General features: G+C 40.3%; 1 protein-coding gene across 1 annotated transcript in view; it reads right to left on the bottom strand.

The window, feature by feature from the left end:
• The window catches only part of nectin3a (nectin cell adhesion molecule 3a), a 45,514-nt gene extending 28,192 nt beyond the window's left edge, over positions 1-17,322 (bottom strand). Inside the window, exon 1 of the mRNA XM_036149826.1 lies at positions 17,091-17,322. Within this exon, the coding sequence (XP_036005719.1) occupies positions 17,091-17,190 (100 nt within the window). The 5' untranslated portion in view covers positions 17,191-17,322. The remainder of the gene's footprint in view (positions 1-17,090) is intronic.
• Between the last annotated feature and the right edge of the window lie 4,349 nt (positions 17,323-21,671).

Here is a 21,671-nt window from a genome sequence, read left to right as displayed (position 1 = left end):
ACCATCCACTTCAAGTGAAAGGCTGGGCAAAAGCAGCATTGATCAAAGTAACAGCCAAGACCACGGTGGTAATTAGAGAAGCTGCAAAGAGCCACAGTTCAGCTGTGAGAATCTGCTGAATCTGCAATGTTTAGTCATGCACTTTACTAACGCTTCAAATGTTGAAAGAATGATATAAAAAGTCTGACATAAGCCATGTAGGGGACACAGCAAATATGCGGCAGAAGTAGCTCTGGTAAGACAAGACAAAGACTTCTTGGCATACATGCAAAAAGTATGTGCTGCAGAAAATTTGCACTGCACATCAACCTGAACGCACCATCTCTATAGCGACTTGTGGCGGGGGCAGCGTCATGCTTTGCAAATTTTGTTCTGCAGGGACAGGGAATCTGGTTAGAGTTGAAGGGAAGACGGATGGAGCTAAACATGGGGCAATCCTGAAAGAAAACCTGTTAAAGGCCACAGAGATTGAGACAGGGGATCACCTTCCGACTGGACAATGACCCCGGACAGACAGCTAGAGCTACATTGGAATAGTTTAGATAAAAGCATATCCTTGTATTTAGAGTGTCTCAATTAAAGTCCAGATCTAAATCTAATAGAGAATCTGAAGAAAAACCTGAAAATTGCAGACCTTGAAGTGTTTTGCACAGAAATATCAAAAGTTTTCTTAGTGTAAAAAAATATCCCAAAAGACTTGAAGCCGCAATTACAACAAAAGGTAGTTCTAGAAAGCACTGACTAAAAGGGCTGAATACAGATGTTCATCCCACTTCCAAAAACACTCGCCATTTTCCTTCCAGTTCACATATGCTCTCTACGTTTGATGGTCCAACATGTAAAATCACAGTAAAAATCCATTAAGGCTTGTGGTTGTAACGTGACAAAATATGAGGGGTATGAATACTTCGGCAAGGCACTGTATACTAAGGCTGTTAACACATTTCCCTCAGAGAAATAAACCAGTTCTGCCTTATTTGTCAACCACTTGAAAAGACATTTGGAAAAGTCACGTTGGATTATAACATTTCACCACGATAGTTTAGAAACACATAAACGTCTATTCTCTATGTCTGATTCATGACCTAGTCTAAAAAAAAAAAAAAAAAAACAAAGCGGCTGGCCCTGGTATGATCTGTTTTCCAGTGCATGTGTTGCCCTCTGTTTGCATTGCTTCTGTCATAGTCACCAGGGTGCATAGCTGCGGGGGAGCGTCGGGGTCAGAGCCATGTGCCTCTTGCATTTTCTGCCCCAGGGTCATCTGAGCTGACACAACAACTGTTTGCTGCCACACTATTTGCTCAACTTAGTTATTTTAGTTGAAAAAAAAATAGCAACGCTTTGCAATAACACCGACAGCTGTACAGTCGTATCTATAGCCGGACCGGGAACGAAGATGGTCGGATGGATCAAAACATTTCAGTGGCACAGGTTGCTGGAGTAGTAAACCGTCATGTTTGGCATGCGTGACATTGTAGTGATGCCTTCAGACACGTGTCCCACAGACCAGACTTCTTCCTAACGTGACCCCGAGATAGAGCAGCTACCTGACACGCTGGTCCCAACTGCCACCGTACAACGTGTGTTGGTTTCAGTTTGTCGGCTATCGCGCCTGTCAAAGCATAAGAAGAAACTGGACTCCATCTATGCTATGTGCTGTTTGCTTTACAGTAAAGCATTGGGAAATAACCAGACGAAGGAAGGGACTCCACCCTTACCATTAGGTGGAGCGGGAGACAGATGGCCTCTGCATGGGATACCTTCAGCCAGGAGGAGAGCGGGGAAACTTGGCATTGCTCGCTGCACGAACACAGTCGGGCCTCATAAACTACAGCACTGTGACATATTATCTAAAATACTGCAGGCAAATGAAATATAAGCCGCATGCTAAACAAAGCTGTCATTTACTTTCGTCAGAGGAATAGGCATTCCACTGCCGGCCCGAGGTGCAGTTCACAACTATCACTGTATTTATTACTGGTCATTTATCTTATTCAGCAAACACAAAAGTTCAGATCTCTATTAAGGATAAACAGGAAATAAATAGACTTTGATGGTTGTCACGACATGACATGTAGGGGCTGAAGAGAGAGAAGAGGCCAAACCTGAAAAATCTATCATGACAAATAAGAAATTGGCTGCACTTTTACCCCCTCTTCATCGAGAAACCCGAGGAAAGAATGAACTCATGGGCAGGAAATGCTCGCTCTTTGAAGAAAATGCTTCATATTTGTTTCTTTCCCTCCTGACATCACTAATTGCGACAAGCTGCTCGACAGACACAAGGGTAAATCAAAACCTTCCTTTTTGCCTGGCAACTGGCTCAAACATTCTGCATCGGCCGCTTGATGAGCCAAAGAAGTCCCCACCTACCAGGACCTGACCCAGCTCCGGCCCTGACCTCCCCGGGAGAGGCCGTCTCCTGGCCTGGGCTCCACCCAGTGAAGCCCCGCGGAGCATGTCAGGACCTCGGGAGACGCCAGTGGGATTCACGGTCAGAGACACTCACAAGGGGCTAACAAAACACACAATATGTCATGTTCGTGTAGACAAACTCCATGCATAGATTATCATGTCAAACAGCACTCAAGAGGGACTGATCTAAAGACCTCACAGGAGAAGAATGCACACATGAGATCTGTGAAGGAGGGAGTGTGGTTTTAGGACCAAAGCAGGAGGAAGTTGAGTAAAGAATGAATAAGGACAAAAAAGCGAGAACTGGGTCAGGTACGGACGAAGTACGGAAACAGAGTGACAGAACGATACCGCTGCAAGCACTGGAAACGATGCAAGGACGAAAAAATGTAGCCGGCTGGGCCAATCATTTCTACATATGTACAGAAATAAATACAATATGTTGTAGAGCCTCGCCATTTTGTGAAAACTGGGATCACAGTCTTCTGTTTCTGCAACTTATTGTAATGTTAAATGACACAAGTTGTTTACAAGATGATTGAAACAGGTTTGTCTGGAAAGGGTTTTGAGGACGTTAATGATTATTGTACTCTGGAGGCTTTAAATTATGAACCGACTTTTCCAAAAGTTTGTTCTGACACAAATGGTTTTAATGCACCCAAGTCTGGGGAAGAAGCCCCCTGTGCATATGAGGGTCATTAATGCTCTCTTTCCAGAAAGGGAATCTATTTGGAGACACAAGGAACCTGAACAGTTTCTCTGTGTTTTTTTTTTTTTTCAAACAAAAATCTGAGCTTCTTCAACTTCAATTTGGCTACATGGCAGATTTGTATTGTTTCAGCCTTGTTTTGTCAAACCACACAGACATTGGTGCTTAAGAAAACGGTTCAGTTAAAGCCCAATTTTTTACCATGCTGCAAGATGACAAACATACCCTTCTGGCACTCTTTATATAATGAAAATTTGATCCACCCCCCATTCACTAAATCAATCTAAAGAATGCATCAACAAACCACATGTACTTTTTCAGATTAATAAAAATAGATTAGCTTTGATCTATAAATGGAGACGATATAATTATTCTTTCCTTCTCTGTTGGATTCAAAACTACGGCTCCTAACAATGAACCTTGTAACACCTTTATTCTTCTTTGGATGGTACAGTCCTAAGAAAATAAAGCAGAATCGACAGACATCAGTATCAGCCAGGGCTAGCAGCTGTAACACCCAACACTGCATTTACATAGAATGGCAAGGAACACCACAGGAGAAACAGTCCTACCTGAGTCAGGCTTTGAAATAAAGACTTATCTCATTTTTATTTGTTCTTGGCTGTGGAACTAAGGGATATATATATATATATATATATATATATATATATATATATATATATATATATATATATATATATATACTACAAAGAATTGACTGTAACACACATTTCAAGACACTGAGTGCACTGTACATTTTTATTAGAACTGAATGTTATTAGAACTGAATGTTGTATATTGTATAGGTAAATGTTTCCTAAGTCTTACCTATACATCAGGCTTTCACTGAATCATCTTTGCAGGGCCTCTGAAGTCTGAGTGGCTGCTAAATAATGTGCTGAATCAGCTGGATCAGAGCACTTCCTGCATGTCAACCTTGTAATATGGATTACTTTCCAATTGATGCTTGAATCTTTCTGTGGTTCGGTACAGTTCTGCAACTATTCTTCAGCTATAAACTATGGAATAAACACAAATTGGAATTGGTCGAGGTGGCAGATTCTGTAGTGTCACAATAACGGTAGTTTAGACATCAGAACCGGGTTCTAATGGTTGCCTGGCTAGGCTAATGTGACTGACCTACTGCTCCAAAGACAGCAAAAGCACTGAGATCTGTAAGGTACAGTAAGGTAAGGCCATTGGTTCAGTCATTGTAAAAAAGTACACTCCCTTTAAATTCTAGGCTTTAACACAATTAGCGTGTCGTGGAATATGGGAAGTACTCCCATTTTAACAAACATACTTCAGCAGATTTGAAGAATTTCAACATTTGGTAAAGACCAGAGCATTTAAATGTTAAAATCTACAATTTCCCATCCCTATGACTGGCTTTTGAATGCATCACGCTGGCAAACGTGACACAATGACTAATACAAGCCTATATTGTTATCTTAATCAGTCAGAAACAGGATAGGCCAAGTGGTGAATTGGATGTTTTATAGCATGCCTTTATTGTAAGAAATATTTGTGCAGGGTGAAAAAAACATTAGTCTCCACACCAGCACTCATCTACCCCCTTCCTTCCTTGCATTGTATTTCGTGAGGGTGTGAAGTTCTTTAGAAAGCTAATTGATGGTGGAGACAAACACTGGCTGACAGGCCTTTAAATAAGGGGCCAGCAGGCCTCTTTCACATGTCACTGTCCTCTTCAAAACCTTTTTGTCTTTGACCCCTCCCGTAGCGATTTGGACTTCGGTGCCCTTCTCATCCGAGTCACATTTGATTGGAAGATCAGAGTTTAAAATCAAAAGATCAATAACGTTGATATAAATAGGCTTACGGAGGCTAAACCCCTTCAAGAGTCAAACTATAACTCTGCCGCAGGACTTAGGGAGGACAATGTCTGCCACTGTGTACCAAAGGAACACAAACATGCCTTCAGCATCCTGTCTTTTAGATTGTGGGATTTGTTATTGTTTGTTGTGTGGGGGTTTGGCGGTTTTAGTATGGGCACACAGCGCTGTAACTCTGGAGGTGGGCGGCAGTGTTATTTTTCCATGCATACAAAAAACAGTGGAAGAATTTACAAATGTCACAGATGGTAACAGAAATCACGCGAAGGGAAACATCTAGGTGCTGTAAAAAGTCTTTGACATCATTTTAAAGTCTCTTATTATTAGACATACAAGATCGTCTTTTCCCTGCCTAGGCAACACCACCAACATATCAGCCATGTAACCAAACATTACTGCCATACATGGTGTAAGGGGGATGGTGGAGGTAACGTTTAAAAACACTTCCCCATAAGAAGATATTACACAAACAGAGCCTACGAAACCGCCGTGTATGACAGAAACAGACTTTATTTTGATTGTCACAAAACCACATTGAACAAACAGGATCTGTAAGTATTGCAAAGTGTGACTGTAATTATTTTTGCTCTTGTCTGGAGGAACTGACCCATAAGTCTGGGGATAAAGCATTTTATTTTTTTTTTATACATACACTAAAAAGTATATTGTTAAAAGCTTTCCACAAATGTCTATTGGGGCTGCACAATATATCAAATATGTAAATTTACCGAAGTCACAGTGAATACCGTGTGAATCAGTGCGAGCCAAGTTAATTTTGCAGATGCTGAAGACGACAAAACATGTTTAAGGCACTGGAATAAAAGGTCAAAAAGAGAGAACATATTGAAATTTGGGTTTACAGCAATTAATGTCCTTACTGCAATATCCAAAAATAATATCCCAGTTGTATGAGTTTCTAATACCATACAGCCCTACTTTAGCGTCATGTGACTTTAACAAACCTCTACTCAGTTCAGGACGTGTGATCCAATCACAGTCTGTTGTTCCCATGGCATGACAGGTACCAACAAACCAAAGGATAAAATCTGAAGTAACGGGCTGAGGTTAGTATTACAGATGATACTGATGCCTAAAATAAAGCCACTAAAACCAAGTGGAAAAACAAACAAAATCTGAACAAGAAAATTCTTCTTTTGAGGGTATGGTGCATTTTCTTTTTCGGCTTCAAGTTCCGTGGGAAATCATCTTATCCATTGGTTCTCCCATGCAGTATAATTAACTGATCCTTAGTTACTGTGTTGTTAAAATTGTCCCAATAGTTATTACTGTTATTAGTATAATCTTTCAAATTACCTTCTGTGTACATTAGACTATTAAATTTCTGTTAACTTTGCTTTTCATTGTATTCAAGTTTTGACTGTGTAATGCAAACACACAGGTCCCTGTCTTTACTGCATAAAAACAGCTGGAGGAATACTCCGGCCTCTGTCCTCTCAAAAACAGACCGAGCCATGAACTGTTCACGGTCACAAATAATAATAGCAATAATAATAGCAAACTGATTCTATTTAGCTTCAAGCACTTTGTTTCCGTCATATTGATGCATTTTCTTCCTAAACCTCCCCACTAAAAAAGGATACTTAAAGCCAAGCACGGCCATCATTCAGCATCCTTCAATTGTACAGTGAACAGTGGACTAAAGACAGAACCTACTGTCCTCCTCTGGGACTGAATGGGCTACTGGGCCAAATCTAACATAGTGCCAACATAGTTTCCCACATTATGCAGAGATCCAAAAGGGAATTTTTCTCTTTAAAATGATTTGCAAGATTGAATAAACATCAACTGAGAAAAAAAATACACCAAAAAATCTATGAAGCAAGGAAGAGGAGTCCAGAGCAGTAGCAGAGTAGCACCAGTTGCAAAACTAGCAATGAGCAGTGACTTCTGTGTGTCTGAATGGACTTCACTGTAGATGAATTTAAACAATAAAAACAATTTTGCAGTTTTCATGGATCCTTACTTGACTAGCTACTTCAGGACTGCTGCTGATACCACGGACACCATTAACGATTGTCTGGATTTTCCCTTACAACCTAATGTTACCTTCACTAATCCCCACACACATATCTGCGTAAGGGAACACAGCGTTAAACACAGCAGCTGAAACACTAGTCACTGTACTGAGTTTAAAGCAAAGGTAATTTTTGTGATGCAGGAAATCAGCTTCCTGTTTTGTCTGGACAGGATTAAGTGGATCTGCATCGACATGTGTTTGGAGCCAAATCAAAACAGATATTAACATGCTAGTAGCGGCCTAGCACTCCAGCAAACTGTTCCATATAAAAATGTTGTCAGCGGTAGCAAGATGTGACCATGTGGATGACTGCGGCTTGAAGTGTCGAGCTGGAGATATGTTTAGAAATATAGGGTTGTCCACGGCTTAAAGAAGTTCTGGACTTCTCCAGTTTTCCATGATACCATTCCTACAGTTCAAAGATATTATTGCTATGAGACGCAGGCCGGCGTTGGAGCAGAGCTGATCCATGCTCCCCCCCTCCATTATCTGTTTCAATGTACCAGTGGTCACTGCTTCACATTTACACGAAAGAAAGTTGTCTGTTTTAAAAGTCACTGTACGGAAACTAAAGAGGCTCTACACATCACTGTTATTAGGGGTCTGTGCTTTTGAAGGTATGGTTGGCATGCCCAGAGACAAGAGCAGCATTTCTGTTAAGCAGCAGACTGCAGGCTAGCTAGCCTGGCTAATTCCCACTGTTACTTTTTAAAGAGCAGAGCAACATGACAGTCACTGGGAAATCATTGTCATGAGTACTTGAAAACTCTGATTTTAAACACACTGACTGTTAACACGCACCTGTTTTCTTTCACCCTCTAAATGCATCTATATTACAATTTGAAGATAATAAGTAAACGCTATGGCGTCAGTGTACTTACAACAGTATTTTAGCAGCAGCAACAATTGTTGTGTTTCTGTTATGTATAAAAGAAAATTAAATTGTTAGATTCTGTCCATTATTGTTTACATTTTGTGCTTATGGCACGATGCCATAAAACCAAGGTACTCTACCTTAAGGTCTCACTGCAACAACTGGCCTATTGGTGAATAATATCAGTGGGACACATTCACAATACTAAGGTAGGAGCCACTTTGGCTTGGCAGAAAAAAAAAAAAAGAAGAGAGAAATTAAATTAAACATGAATCAGCCAAGAAACTGCTATCTGTGCAGCTCTGATGTTTTCTTTTGTCATGTAAACAGCATTAGGCTCTTTGGAGTTTTGAATCATCAGCACTGCTGCTCTACACGCCAGCAATAACCACTTCTCAACAGAGGAAGGAACTGCAGTAAACCAACAGAAACCTGTCATGGTGCTGTGTGTTTTCGGATGTCAATAAAAACAGGATGCACTATGGTCAGTGTGGTGTCCCCATCATTATCATGGTCAAAGGAAGTTGATTTTTCCCAGCACGCCCTCATTTCCAGATGCGTACAGAACCCTTTTCTGCCAGAGAATAATGAGCTAACCTTGATCCTCACGTGACGCCCACTTTCAGACGAGAGCAAAGACAGTAAAGTGGCCAGGTCATCCAGAATAAAGCATGATCACACTGATTTCACAGAAAGAAAACATCTTCAGCTATTCCTATCATGTTAATTCATTTTAGCCTGATACTCTGCTTTTGATCACATTATTTTTGCTGCATTTCCATTTGTTATTATGTCTAGACTTTAGAGTGGATCCCCCACTCTTTGTAATGTAATACTTTACAATCCCTTCCTATTTCTGACCAAAAGTGTTTCATTTTAAAATAAAACGTGACTAGTGAGGCCCTCTTTGCAGTTGGTTTTCAGTCTTTGGACTCAACTTGCAATGCTTTGATGTAAAAGAGGAATGTTTGAAATGCACAAAGACTGCAACAACATGATTGTTAATGGTCCATCAGGTCTGGGATCTGGAGTGAGGGAAGCTGAATCTGCTATAAACTATAAAGACCGTTGGGTGAAATGCAATCAGTGCAATATCTGATATTCCAACACCGTTTTAGGGCCCCAAAAGGGACCGGACAGTTGTTTTGCTGCAATCCACGCAGAGGCAAAAAATAGAACTGTAAAGTTCGCCAGAAGTCAGCAAGACTCTGTTTCTCTGTGTCACAGCAGCTAGGAAGTTGAAAAAGAGGACAGTAGAAAGACACGCTGCACTTTCCTTTATAAATATTTAACAGAAATAAAGCCTGCAGTTTATTTGTTCTTCTTTTCTAACACTTTGATCAGAATGGGGAAAATGGATTCAGGTTTAGAGTCTGTTTGACAGGGGGGAGAGGACCAGGAACTAATTCAGACACTGGGAATGGTGTGAAATGCAATGAAAACAGAATGATTTGGCATAAACGTGCGAGGATCCTGGTGTGCAAGATCCAGCTGAAATGCATACTGCAACACACGTGCATCAGAGATTAGATTCTGTTCTGTGACTCACATTAGCTATGGTCCTTCCTAACAGTAAGCGCTCAACATGTATGCATGGTTTTCAAGTCACAACCAGAGGTATTAACACCTTTTTAGTACTGCGAGAGATTAGAAATTAACCATTTTAAAAGTGCATGCAATGGACATTTCATAATTACTTATAGTTTAAAATTCTGCCACAAGGTCAGCGCGTTCTGTGTTTTTGTTGCTAAGTTCAGTTGTGTTTGAAACAAGAACGCTTCATAATAAACCACCCTGCCAAGCACTACTCGGCTGCATAACCACAACAACCATTCAAGTGGATGTTGTCACTGGAGGAAGCTAGAAGAAGCCTTTTAAAAAGAAATTGCATTTTCTAAGCAGGAATATGTTGCGTCAGAATATCGATGTGTTATTTTACTGCAAAGGTTTTTACTGTAGAGGGTTACACTTTCAATTAACTCAGAGGGTAGACGAAAGCATTTTGTTGTTTTTCATTTTGTAAGATAAATTAGAATTGGCCAAAAAAAAAAATCAGAATCTACAGGTTAGAGCTTCCCAAAATGGTCCTCACCTTCAACTCAAATGTCTTTTTACGCTTTCTGTGGAACTCACAGGTTTGGTTACTCGCTAAGTAGTGGGAATGAAGATCTGAGTGCCTGTTAAATCCCAGCTAGACACAGAGCAGGTGGGAAAAGTAGGCAGGAATAGCTATTGTTTCATCTGCTACAGTAAAATGCAAGCCAACTTTCTTTGTGTACATCCAGGAGAGATAACACTGCAGATCGAGCAGCCCAGTATTTGACTGGTGGGTGTTAATAATCTCCCACTTGGGTGGTAGGGGGTGGGTCAGCGCACACAACTCACGGTGTGCCCATCCCACAGCTGAAAGGACTGAAACAAATAAGATTGAGAGGTGAAACTCAGCCACACCTGTTTCCCATAACCTTTGTGCTCCTCTCCTGGGGGGTTTAACTGCTGACTATGCACATCCTGCAAGTATAACTCTTTAATACGGACTATAAAGCCACGGTACGTGCCAGTGACCCTCATCTAAGTCACCCCTTTTTCGGGTAAAACCCTGATTCGTGAAAACAGCAGGGGAAAAAGAGGTTAAAAAATGTATCCCTCTGTTCATTCACAGCAGGTAATTAACCATGGAAATATCTGGAAGCCATTTATATAGCCCAGTTTCCTATGACTCAGTGACTGAAACAGTAAGTTCCTGTCTATCCAAGATTTTCTTTAGTTGACAGGACATAGACATAAATCGCGGAGAAAAAAAACACTGCTGCTATTATTAGCACTCCGATGTATTTTCACAGCATTTTACCACTTTCCTTTCAATTTTAAACGCGCAGTTACTTACATGTAAATCAGTGGATGGAATCAGAACCAATGGAAAGCTTATAAGCAATGGTTGGCTTGATTCTATATTTGTATTATTAGTATTTACTTTGTTAATCTGTCTGTTGCCATGAGCCCATTTATTTAAACAGACGATGCATATCTTTAAAAGCCAACCTGTAGCTATTAAGACCCATTAGGAAAGCTTTTTTTTTTCTAAAAGCTGAAGTTTACAGAACAAAGCATCCATCTCTTACAGGATCCAATATACAACGCATTTTGGTGTGAAAGCTGTGCGTATGTACTGTATTGAGCAAGAGTATTGCAAAGTAACTTATAGTGGACACTAGAGTTGGACCATAGACATTTTAAATAGCGTTAGTTTTCTTTAAAACCATGTAATTGCTGTCAACCTAAACATAAACTGTCAAGCTAAACAGGCTATTGTGTTAATTAGTATGTAATTTGGCCATTTTAAGGCATTTTCATAGATGTTTACCTTACATGTTCAGATGAAAGGCACAGCCCAAAAACTTTTTTTTTACAATTTCCATTTTGTTTAAGTCAAAGTTATTGAGGGCTCAAACAAAAGGATTAATGACATTGCAGAATAGAAATGCACAATAAAAACACAAAACAATAAACCCGCCAGGTATTGTTTGATTGGCACCAAACATTGACCCTCCAATCAGAAACTAAAATATTCTACTCTGTGAACAAACAAAAACAAGTTCTACTCGGTCGTGCTGAAAGCCTTCATCTGTGTGGGTAGGGCTGGGCAATATACTGAGATTCAAAAATACTGAGATTTTTTTCTAAGAGATATAAGACGAGACAATATTGTTTATGTTAAGATGGCCTGTGTTGTGTTATAATTAGTGTTGCGCCGATGCCATTTTTTTGGCCCCCGATACCGATACCCGATACCTGGCTGTGTAGTATCGGCCGATACCGATACCATACCGATACCATTACTTTGAAATGTATGTGTGTGTGTATATATGAAGAACTGCATACTACTTGGATGTAAAATAATTGCTATCATGGCTTTGTCAAGCTGCTACCTTATTAAAGCAGGAAAAAGACTAATACAAAGTGAATCCAGTAGAACTAGTGAGTGTCGAGAGAGAGAAGGCTGCATTCAAGTGACATACAAACATCAAAATGGTATCTGTGACCTATTTGCTGGTACTCGGCGATACCGATACCACCATTTTAGCGCGGTATCGGTGCCCCAGCCGATACTGGTATCGGTATTGGGGCAACACTAGTTATAATTATACTTTTATCTATTCCAGCAGGTTATTTTTCAGCTGTTTCTCATATTTATCTACAGCTGTTTGTTAAAACAAATGTGTCTGTGAAACATTTGGGATAAAATTTTGATTCAGATTTCTGTAGTTACTGGTTGATTTTTTCCCCCTTGCTCCACTAGGGATGGGTTCTGAACTCAGCACTTTTATAGGTACTGACCGAATCCCGTCATTACAACCGAGGACCAATTCACGCAAAAATAAAATGGTACAATGTTTCGTTACCTAAACGCCTCATTGTGATAATGAGGGGTGGAAGAGTGGCCGATTTTCCATGCCTGACCTGAACACAGCATTGCACGCACAAGAGCGTGATGACGTCAGTAGCCGCTGGTCCAGTCAACAAAGCAGGCGGGGCTGATAGAAAGCGGTCTTAAAGTATGGCTCCACTTTTCAAAATGTGCTGCAGATTACGCCCGCTGCAATGTCTGTGAGGCAAAGTTCAAGGCCAGCAGCGGGAATACGTCTAGTCTTAGGAAGCATTTGGTCATTGCTGCCAATTTAGAGAATTTCTCACTATATTTAGTGACTTTTCAGACCCATCCATCGACATTTTTTAGAAAAATCCAGCGACTTTCTTCTGTTATCGGTGACTTCCCGTAAAAGCACCAATCGTTGTGCAGTTATTATCTTGGGGCAGCGGCGAGTGCTGCTGTGAGCCTCTTCACACTTCTCTTAGCGCTGTCTCACTTGAAACCCGCCTGCAGTCAGAGCACAGAGCAGAGAGGAGAGCCTCTCTGTTTCCTCGTTGCAAACCCGTCGCATTTCCATTTTGATTACACTTTCCCGGTAAAGGAAGTTGTGCTGCGTTGTTGAGGAAACTCTTTCCTTTCTCAGTGCAGCGCCACCACAGAGAGAGAGGTCGAGCAGGTTGGTCAAAGGTTTGGTTCATTTGACAAAAGTGCAGCGTGAAAGCAAACCGCACCAGCTGAGGTCGCCAATCGAACTGAACTATCGGGTGTGAAAACGAGCTAACACACAGTCAGGTGGAGCTACATGGCCACACTGTTACTGGCTGCCATTCAGTGATAGACGAATAACGGAAAGTGTTGGGGTAAAAACCTGACTCTTCTAAATGTCTTGTGATTAGCAGAGATCATCACCCACCAAAATCTACACCAAATGTTCATACAAGAGTGAATGTGAAGAAGCACCCTCCTCAGGGCCCAAGCCAGCTTGATGTATACATTCTAAGATCAAATATCTTAGGAAAACAGAGCTGATAAAGTGAGCTAAACTTTAAGTTTTTAGCTCCAACGTCATTAATAGACCACCGGGGAGTTCGCAAACTCTGACAGTCAGTCACATCTGTTGTGGAAAAGGAAGCAAAGGGTGGAGTCAACAGAAGCTGGTGACCACAGTCTGCTCCCTGAACCCCACACAAAAAAAAAACTAATGTCCCACAACAAAGCCCCACACTCATCTGCTCCTGGCAGATAAAACCCTGCCTGCGTTTAAAGTGATTAAGAGCATTCAATCAGCTGCTTTGCAACAGAGATTTGGGATCAAATTAGAAGGATGAGATGGGTGTGACAGCTGGCCGCTCAAACTTCTCTTACAGCCCTTTTCTGTGAATAAGTCTGACAACAAACAGCCAGGAAGGAGCAACAAGAGTCATCAAAAATTGGTCCGCACACGTCACTCTCTTTTGTGAACTAATGTTTAAAACTTAAAACTTAAGTCTACTCCAAAGTCGACTTAAGGCACAAAATGGTGTCAACATTAACATTACAATAGCCAGGCAGGCCAGACGGGTCTGCGTGTGAGTGCGTATCTGTATTAAGTTATTGGACAATCAAGCCAAACAAAAGGTCCTGACCTTAGGCGCCCTGTGCCATGTGGTGACGACGCCATTAGCCTCTCCGGGGATCATATCTGCTCTGTCAGTAATTCTCCTTTTTTTTTCTTAAATCTATTTCTTACTCTGTAATTTCGGTGGCTCCATTACTACATTATTTATTTATATTGTGAATCATGCGGCCCCTGGAGAAGAAACCACACAACGTTGCTCTTCAATTACAGACCTCACAGTCTGTAGCCACGCCTTGCATGAATCCCCTCCTCACAGCTCCTCCAAAAGAGAACTTAAGCAAACCTGGAAGAGCAACACTTTTTGTACCTTGCAAACTTGGATTTCCAACAGGCAAACATCTAATATAGTTGTTCCAGGCTAACAAACACGCTACCAAAGCTGCTCTTTTTCAGCCCGGTCCGTCTTACGTGCTGATAATCAGCAAACTGAACTGTCGAGGTGACTATTCTGACAGCTTATCTGCATCCAGAAGGCATCAAGCAAGCAGCATGTTCAGATGCTAATCGGCTGAGCTTGCAACACTGTGTTGTTTCTCAGCTCTCCGCGCTGATTTTTGACCGTGTTTTGTGGACACAGACAGAAAAAGAACGGCACAACGGCCACCCTGCAAAAAATGTGTCTCCAGTATGCAGAAGAAAAAGAGTAATTATATGAGAAGCGTTGACTGATGTCAGAAGATTTCCTCATTTAGGGCTTCTCAGATGAACACAATTTTACCTCGCCTCTAATTACAAGCTAAATATTGCTGATTTCTGGCAACATAGCATGTTGGGCTCCGAGAGAGCGAAAGTGATGCTTCACTAAGCTGAGTGATTTACTCAACTGATGCTTTATTTATCCACTGTTTGCAATTATTGCTCCCATTAACTCTGTGTTCTGCCAATGCTCTTTTCTTCTTCATTTGGCCCAGTAATTATGTTTTTGACAGCGTCTCTATTCTGAAAAAAGAAAAGAAAAAAAACAAAAAACGACTCAACCACTTAGTTTTTCGTCCCGTAGTTTGTAATACTGTCTCAGTGTTTCTCTGTGGTTCCCTCCTTGAAAAAACAAACTGCAACCAGAGCTATTGCTGACATCAGTCTGTGTACTATCCTTTCACATAAAAAGTACTCTTGGAGCAGTGCTTCTATGGTTTTCTTTGTCCCCCCTTTTCTATTCTCTCAACTCCCAGTTGTTTGCGGAAGCTCATACTGAGCCGGGCTGTGCTGGAGCGTTCTTCCTGTTAAAAAAAGAGTGTTTCCTGTCTACTGTTGCCACTACTTCTTCAGGAATAGCCACAATGCCAGTGTCTTCATTCAATCAGCTGGAGGAAAGATTTAAATAGTAATCTATATTGAATGAAATCACGCCACCAAGACATCGTGTTGTCTACTTAAAAAAAAGAAAATCATTATACATTTTTTTTTTAAATATAAACTGTTATTCCTACCTATTACAGTTATACAGATGGTATTTTACACTACATTAATTGGGCTATTATTATTATTATTGATGACTAGAATAAAAATCTGCTAAATTGTGTTTCAAATAGTTATTAACCAAAATATTGTGCAAAAAGTTTCACTGGTTTAAAGAAATCGAATGTTTAAAAACCTTTGTATCATGTTTATGTGCAGTAAGACATGAGCTAAAATAGAATAATCTGTTATTTGTATCAACCGCAAATTGACAGGCAAAGGGAAGCACACAGGTATACATCAAAATAAGCAATAATAGCAAAAATAATAGAGATTGTATAGCAATATCAAAAATTCAAGGTAAGAAAACTATGGTTATAAAAAAAAAACTGATTTAGATTATAAGATTCGGAAAAAAGTGTATAAATTTACATGACACCCTCATGTTGGTGCGGGTGTATTAAGATAGTGTCATTTTATTATTTGTGCCAAAACAGATTTTTTTCTGGAAACATAGAAACCTGTGAAACGAATCGAATGAATATCAACACATAGACAACATTTTTGGGGGGTTCTATTGTAACTTCATTTGAACTGGCCCTGTTTGTGAAGTGCTCTGAGATATCTGTTGTTGTTCTGGAGTTCTATGATTACAACGAATTGAATCAATCAGCTAAGGAAACAATAATAAAGATGGCCATGCAGCAAAAAACTTCATTTCCCACGTGAGAAGTTTGCTGACATGTCCAAATCTCTGACAAGCTTATTTCCGCCCTTGAATTCATTGATCAACCTAATGGTGCATTCTAGGGCAGTATTTACTTAGCCGGCCGCCCGTGTTTGTCCCCTGCTCTGCCTTTGCAGACCTGCCGTGTCCTGTAATCCCAGCTCAAGGGTGGGATACAGCAAAGCCCTACAGCTGCCCTGCCCGGGACTGTAAGGGATGGGAAGGTGCTCTGGCTGGCATGCGGCCCAACTTCAGGTCAATACTTCCAGAGACTTTGCGACTGCAGTGGCTGCCTTAAAATAAGTCCTCATTCCCCTGCCAGCCAGAGGAGCCAGCGCTGCATCCCCCTCCTCTTCTGTATCACGTATCGTCTCTTTATCCCCCCCTCATCTGCAACCAACAGCTTGGCAAACTTCTCACATCAGGAGCTCCCTCTTCGCTTACCACGAGTGACGCCCAGATTATTCCATGTCGTTTCTATTTTTGTCCGACCGCAAATCAGAGCTGCTGCTGCCGCCGCTGCTGCTGCTGCTCCTCAATGGGTTCTGCAGCCATCTGTGTAGGAGAAATCCCAGCCGGTATTTCCCTCACACTTCCCGCATGATGTTAGCTACAAGTACCTCTGCTGCAAAAGTGTGCGCATAATCTGCCCCGTTAGACCCGAGCGGCGCACAAAGTTGTCACTTGAACGCATTTTGGATCGGCCGTCGGCTTTAGCGTGCAGCCGCTCCGAGTTAACAGCGTTTTTGCAGCGACGTTAACGGAGTTGTGTTCAAATAGAGCAAGAAGCCAGGTTTAGCTAACGGTCAGCGGATGCCTGCGGTGACTTTCATTCGCTCTCGAACAATGAATGTCTACAGACAAGAACTAGTCCCGTTTTATAATTAACTTACATACAACTATCATGAGCCTGAAAGGGTCTAATTCAATATATATAAAAAAAAGAGTTTAAGCTGTGCTGGTCAGCTCAGCTGTGCCGATGACTAATAGAGAAGGACCGAGAGAGCAGCGCCACTGCAACTTCTCTCCGTTACCGCAAAAAAAAAGTCGCCCGAGTGAAAACAAGCAGACAAACCGTTAACTCACCAATGGCTCCGCACAGGACGAAAAGGGACGTTAAAAGTCGCATTCCGTGATTAGGTACAGTCCTCCGGCTCTGTCCTCTGTCTGTGGGTCTAGTCTCCATGGTTTCTCTGAGTGCCTGTGCGCTTCGGCACTTTCAGCTACGTCCCCCCCGTTCTCTTCGCTCGTGCCTCTTTCAGGATGGCTCGGCTCGCGCTCCTGTTCAACTGCTCTCCATAGCAACGGGGCAGCGTGGGCTGTACCACTCCGACAGGACAACAAACGGATCCGCAACGTAGCTTCCAGTGCAAAAATACAAATTGGGCGAAGCATAGGTTGTAATTGTTGTTGTTGTTAGGATAGAATATTATACCGTCAAACCCTCAAGAATAAAATTAAATGATTACGGTAATTATATTACCTTCTTATTTTTGTTTTGTTTATGTTTGTAGAAAGAATCTGAAATTGGGAGTTAAATTGAAAGCCTATTCTTTTTTGGTATTGTGTTTTCTTTTTCTTTATTGACACTAACACTGTCATTTACCTTAAAAGTATTACCAAGCTGTGTTTATTTAGATTACTAATTAATTAAATTAACTTGAACTAATTCTAAGTAGCATGCTACGTAAATCCACCTACTTTCGACATCTGGTCAACATAGCATCCACAAATGTAGAAAGGTTTTACAAACTAAAATGCTCAAAAATAATATATTTTTATTGCAACAAGAAAGGGAAACATAAAAATAATTATATGTGTACTCCAATGGGCATTCAATTTGTAGCTATTGTCAGTTGTTTTTTATTTATTTATGACTAACTGCAAACAGTAAAGATCAAAAGTCTTCAGAACTGTATCATCTAATGCTAGTTTTCATGTATTTGTTGTCCAATTGGAAAGTTATTTCTAATAGAAATAACTGATAATCAGACTAGTCAGATGTCCTCCCAATGATGTAAGATTCGGGGTTTTTTCTCTTTCTATGTTTGGTCTTGCAATGTAGCATTAAGAATTGTTGTCCTAATGCCAAATAGAGCCCAATAGATATTTCTTTCACAGGTGGAGCATTACTCCTTTCACTATAGTGCTATATATGCAAAAAAAAAAGCTTTATTAGATTTTATTCTGGGACTATGTCATGTTCAATTAACACAGAAACAGGAAGGTAGGACAAAAAAGGAAGATAAAAAGAAGACAAAATGCTAAATGGGAGAAAAAGTGGAAACAATTTAAAGGGTAAGAAGAGAACAAGATAACATCCTTGGAGTCTGCTTCTACACCTGCAGAGAGAGCTATAAAAAGAACAGCGACAAAAACGATAAAGTATTACAGGTACAAATAGCCAATGCCTTGATACCATCACTGAAGAATATACAGTGTTATTTAGTACGAGATGTATAAAGTGACAGCTAAAGCTAGTAATAGGGGTTTTCTTTAGTGAATCTGTAAGTACCTGAATACAAGCACCTGTAGGTGTTTGCAAGAGTGTGCTTGTGTATGCAACGTTTATCCATTAGAGAAATGCTCAATAGTGGTTGTAAGGAGCCACCCGCTAAGATAATTTCCAATACTATCCAATAAAGTTGTTTTCACCATAAGGACCCAAAGTGACACTGTTGTTACTGGCACAGCCTTTTTTTCATTAAGGAAAGTTACTTTTTAAAGCAATTAGACCTGATTCTGCACAAATTCGAACCATGAGTGAGAAGAACAGCAAGTAACTGTAAGTCTACAGTTTGTTCCCCAATGAGAAACCCTCGACATGCAATTGGCTAAACATGCGCCTCAAGCTTATGCCCTATACTCCGGAGAAAACAAGGCTTCATTGAGGGAATTTTCTTTGTTTTCCTTGACATAAATTGCTACTTCTTGGGTAAATGATATTTTCTAATGTAAATGGTCAATACTAATGTTCTTTCCGTGCTGTTTTTACATACCCTGTCATGCACGTGCTGGAGGAGCTGCTGCTAGTAATGGTTCCACACCTCGTTGTGCCATTGGCAGAAAAAAGTTGTCCAGGGTCCCCAGGTCACTGCTTATTCCTACTAAAAAAAGCCATGGCTCATTTGATCACGCAATCAATTAGTCAATTGTTATCATCAAATGTAAATTACGCCTTTTAACACATGATACATTGCATAAATAGCATTTTTCTTAACCAGACAAAAATAAATCCAGGTATAGTTTCTTTAAGGTTTAAGATTGACTTTTTACTCACAAAGTCCCCAAGGGACATGTACAAAACATCCTGATTCACTCATGTGTCAGTATTTTCTAGCACTGGGTAGAAGAAGAGCCCAAATTTAACAGGAACCATGGGCAGCAAAAGGCACCCATCAAAGGACAACGATTTTCTCTGAGAAGGAAATTTTTTGAAACCCTGGGGAGCACATTCAAGGTACAATGTGCCAAACCTCCTGATGAGATCCATATTCCACTGCAGTACTTAAAAGAGTTCATCACAAAGGAAATGTATTACAATCTGCAAGTGTTTTTTTTTTTTTCTTTGCTGTTATGTTTCCTAGGAAATGCTTTGTTTGTTTAGTCCTAATGCCTATTATTCTTAGGTGTTTGAGTTTTTGGCTGTCTGTATGTTGCTTTCCCCATTTATATTTTCTAGTTGTTCCCATTTCATTTAATACTTTTCTGGATTAATTAATTTTATTCTATGTACAATTTGTAATATTTCCTGTTAGATTCCTACCATGTGTGTCCCTCCAGTTTCTGTTCAGTGCACTCCTCCCCTGAGCTCATTGGTTTTAATTGGTCTCAGCTGTTCCTCATCCCTTCCTGATTACCTTCACCTGTTTCTGACTCACTTTTCTCCACGCTGCCTCAGTATATATTCTCTGTAATTCTCTGTTCCTCCCCAGTTTCTTCCATTAACTTCATACTTCCCGTTGTTCTGTTTCTCTGCCAGATTGTTTGGTGGCATTCCTCCTCATGGCATATTTCCATGCTCCTTCCTTGTGTCTGTTGTAAGTTTTTATAATAATAATAATAATAATAATAATAATAATAATAATAATAATAATAATAATTATTATTATTATTATTATTATTATTATTATTATTATTATTATTAATATTATTATTATTATCCTGTTATTATCCTGTTTGTCTGGTCCTTCCTCAACCCAAACACAATAGGATGCTGCACTTGCTAATTTAAAAAATACTTTTATATTTTATACATTGCACAGATATTTAAAACTTACAGAAATTTTAATATCACTGCTAAAGAATTAGAAATACTGATTGGTCTTCCCCAAATAGCAAGAATCATATACACTGGGGAAATGATTCAAGGTGTCCAGTGGTGGCCGATAACATGTCATGCATCCAATTTTGTTTCCTGCTGCAATCTCTTTAATTCATTGACAATACAGATTTGATGTTTCATTGTTAAGCAAATATAATTACTACTAAAGCCACGGAATGTAATAAATGTGTCAATATCAACCTCCTGCACAAGTTGAAGTGTCAAAATAAATCATCAAACACATGGAAAATCTCTCAGAAAATAAGGCTGTAAGAAGTGTATGGTCGCCCTCTGTTATGACTTATGTAAACAATAACAATTCAATTAAATTTTATTTATATAGCGCCATGATACATGTCATCTCAAGGCACTTTCCAAAGTCAAATTCAATCAGCTTATACAGATTGGTGAAAAAGTTTCCTATCTAAGGAAACCCAGCAGATTGCACCAAGTCTTGACAAGCAGCATTCACTCCTTCTGAAAGAGCGTAGAGCCACAGGGACAGTCGTCTGCATTGTCCTTGGCTTTGCAGCAATCCTCCTACTGAGCAAGCATGAAGCGACAGTGGAGAGGAAAACTCCCCTTTAACGGGAAGGGAAAACCTCCAGCATTACAAAGCTCAGTGTGAACGGTAATCTGCCTCGACTGACTGGGGGTTAGAGAAGACATCTGTCAGACAGATAAAATTTAAACCAGCCTGATGCTTTCCCCTTAATCCATACAGTATGTTCAAGTCTTTCTAGGAGAATATTGTGATGAACTGTATCGAATGCAGCACTGAGATCTAACAGGACTAGTACAGACACAAATCCATTATCTGAGGCCATGAGAATATCATTAGTGACCTTCACCAGGGAGCCAGCTTACTGTGAATTATCACCTTTTTCAAGGGGTCTACGTTGTCTAATGCAAAACACAACGAGGAAGTGACACCATCAACAAAGGTGTCAATTTGTGAATGGGAAGAAACAACATTGCTCATTCCAAAAAAGTTAAAAAACAAAACAACTAGACTATTTTTTTTAAAGTTTGATGACATTTTACTTCCTATCCAAAAAGCTTTCTCAATTCAAAATGTCTGGAGTAGTGTGGAGTTGCAAGCTTTATAGTAGTGCCCAACAAAGGGATTGTAATGGCTTAGATGAAATGCAAATTGAACTGAAACAGGTCCACCCCCTTAGTAATGGGTAGCTGTTAAGGTCATTGTTGGCCTGCAAATTAAACCGAATGGAATAGAATGACCCTGACCTGGATGACTGAGAATCTTCACCAACAAACAACATTGCTGCCATCTGTGGGGCATTTCTGTGATACTGAGGATATTAAAAGGGGGACAGACTCTT

The sequence above is a fragment of the Fundulus heteroclitus genome, chromosome 18 (assembly GCF_011125445.2).
Source record: "Fundulus heteroclitus isolate FHET01 chromosome 18, MU-UCD_Fhet_4.1, whole genome shotgun sequence".
NCBI classification, from domain to species: Eukaryota; Metazoa; Chordata; class Actinopteri; order Cyprinodontiformes; family Fundulidae; genus Fundulus; species Fundulus heteroclitus.
The sequence above is the reverse complement of the archived record's forward strand: the minus strand, read 5'-3'. Positions and strand labels throughout refer to the sequence as shown.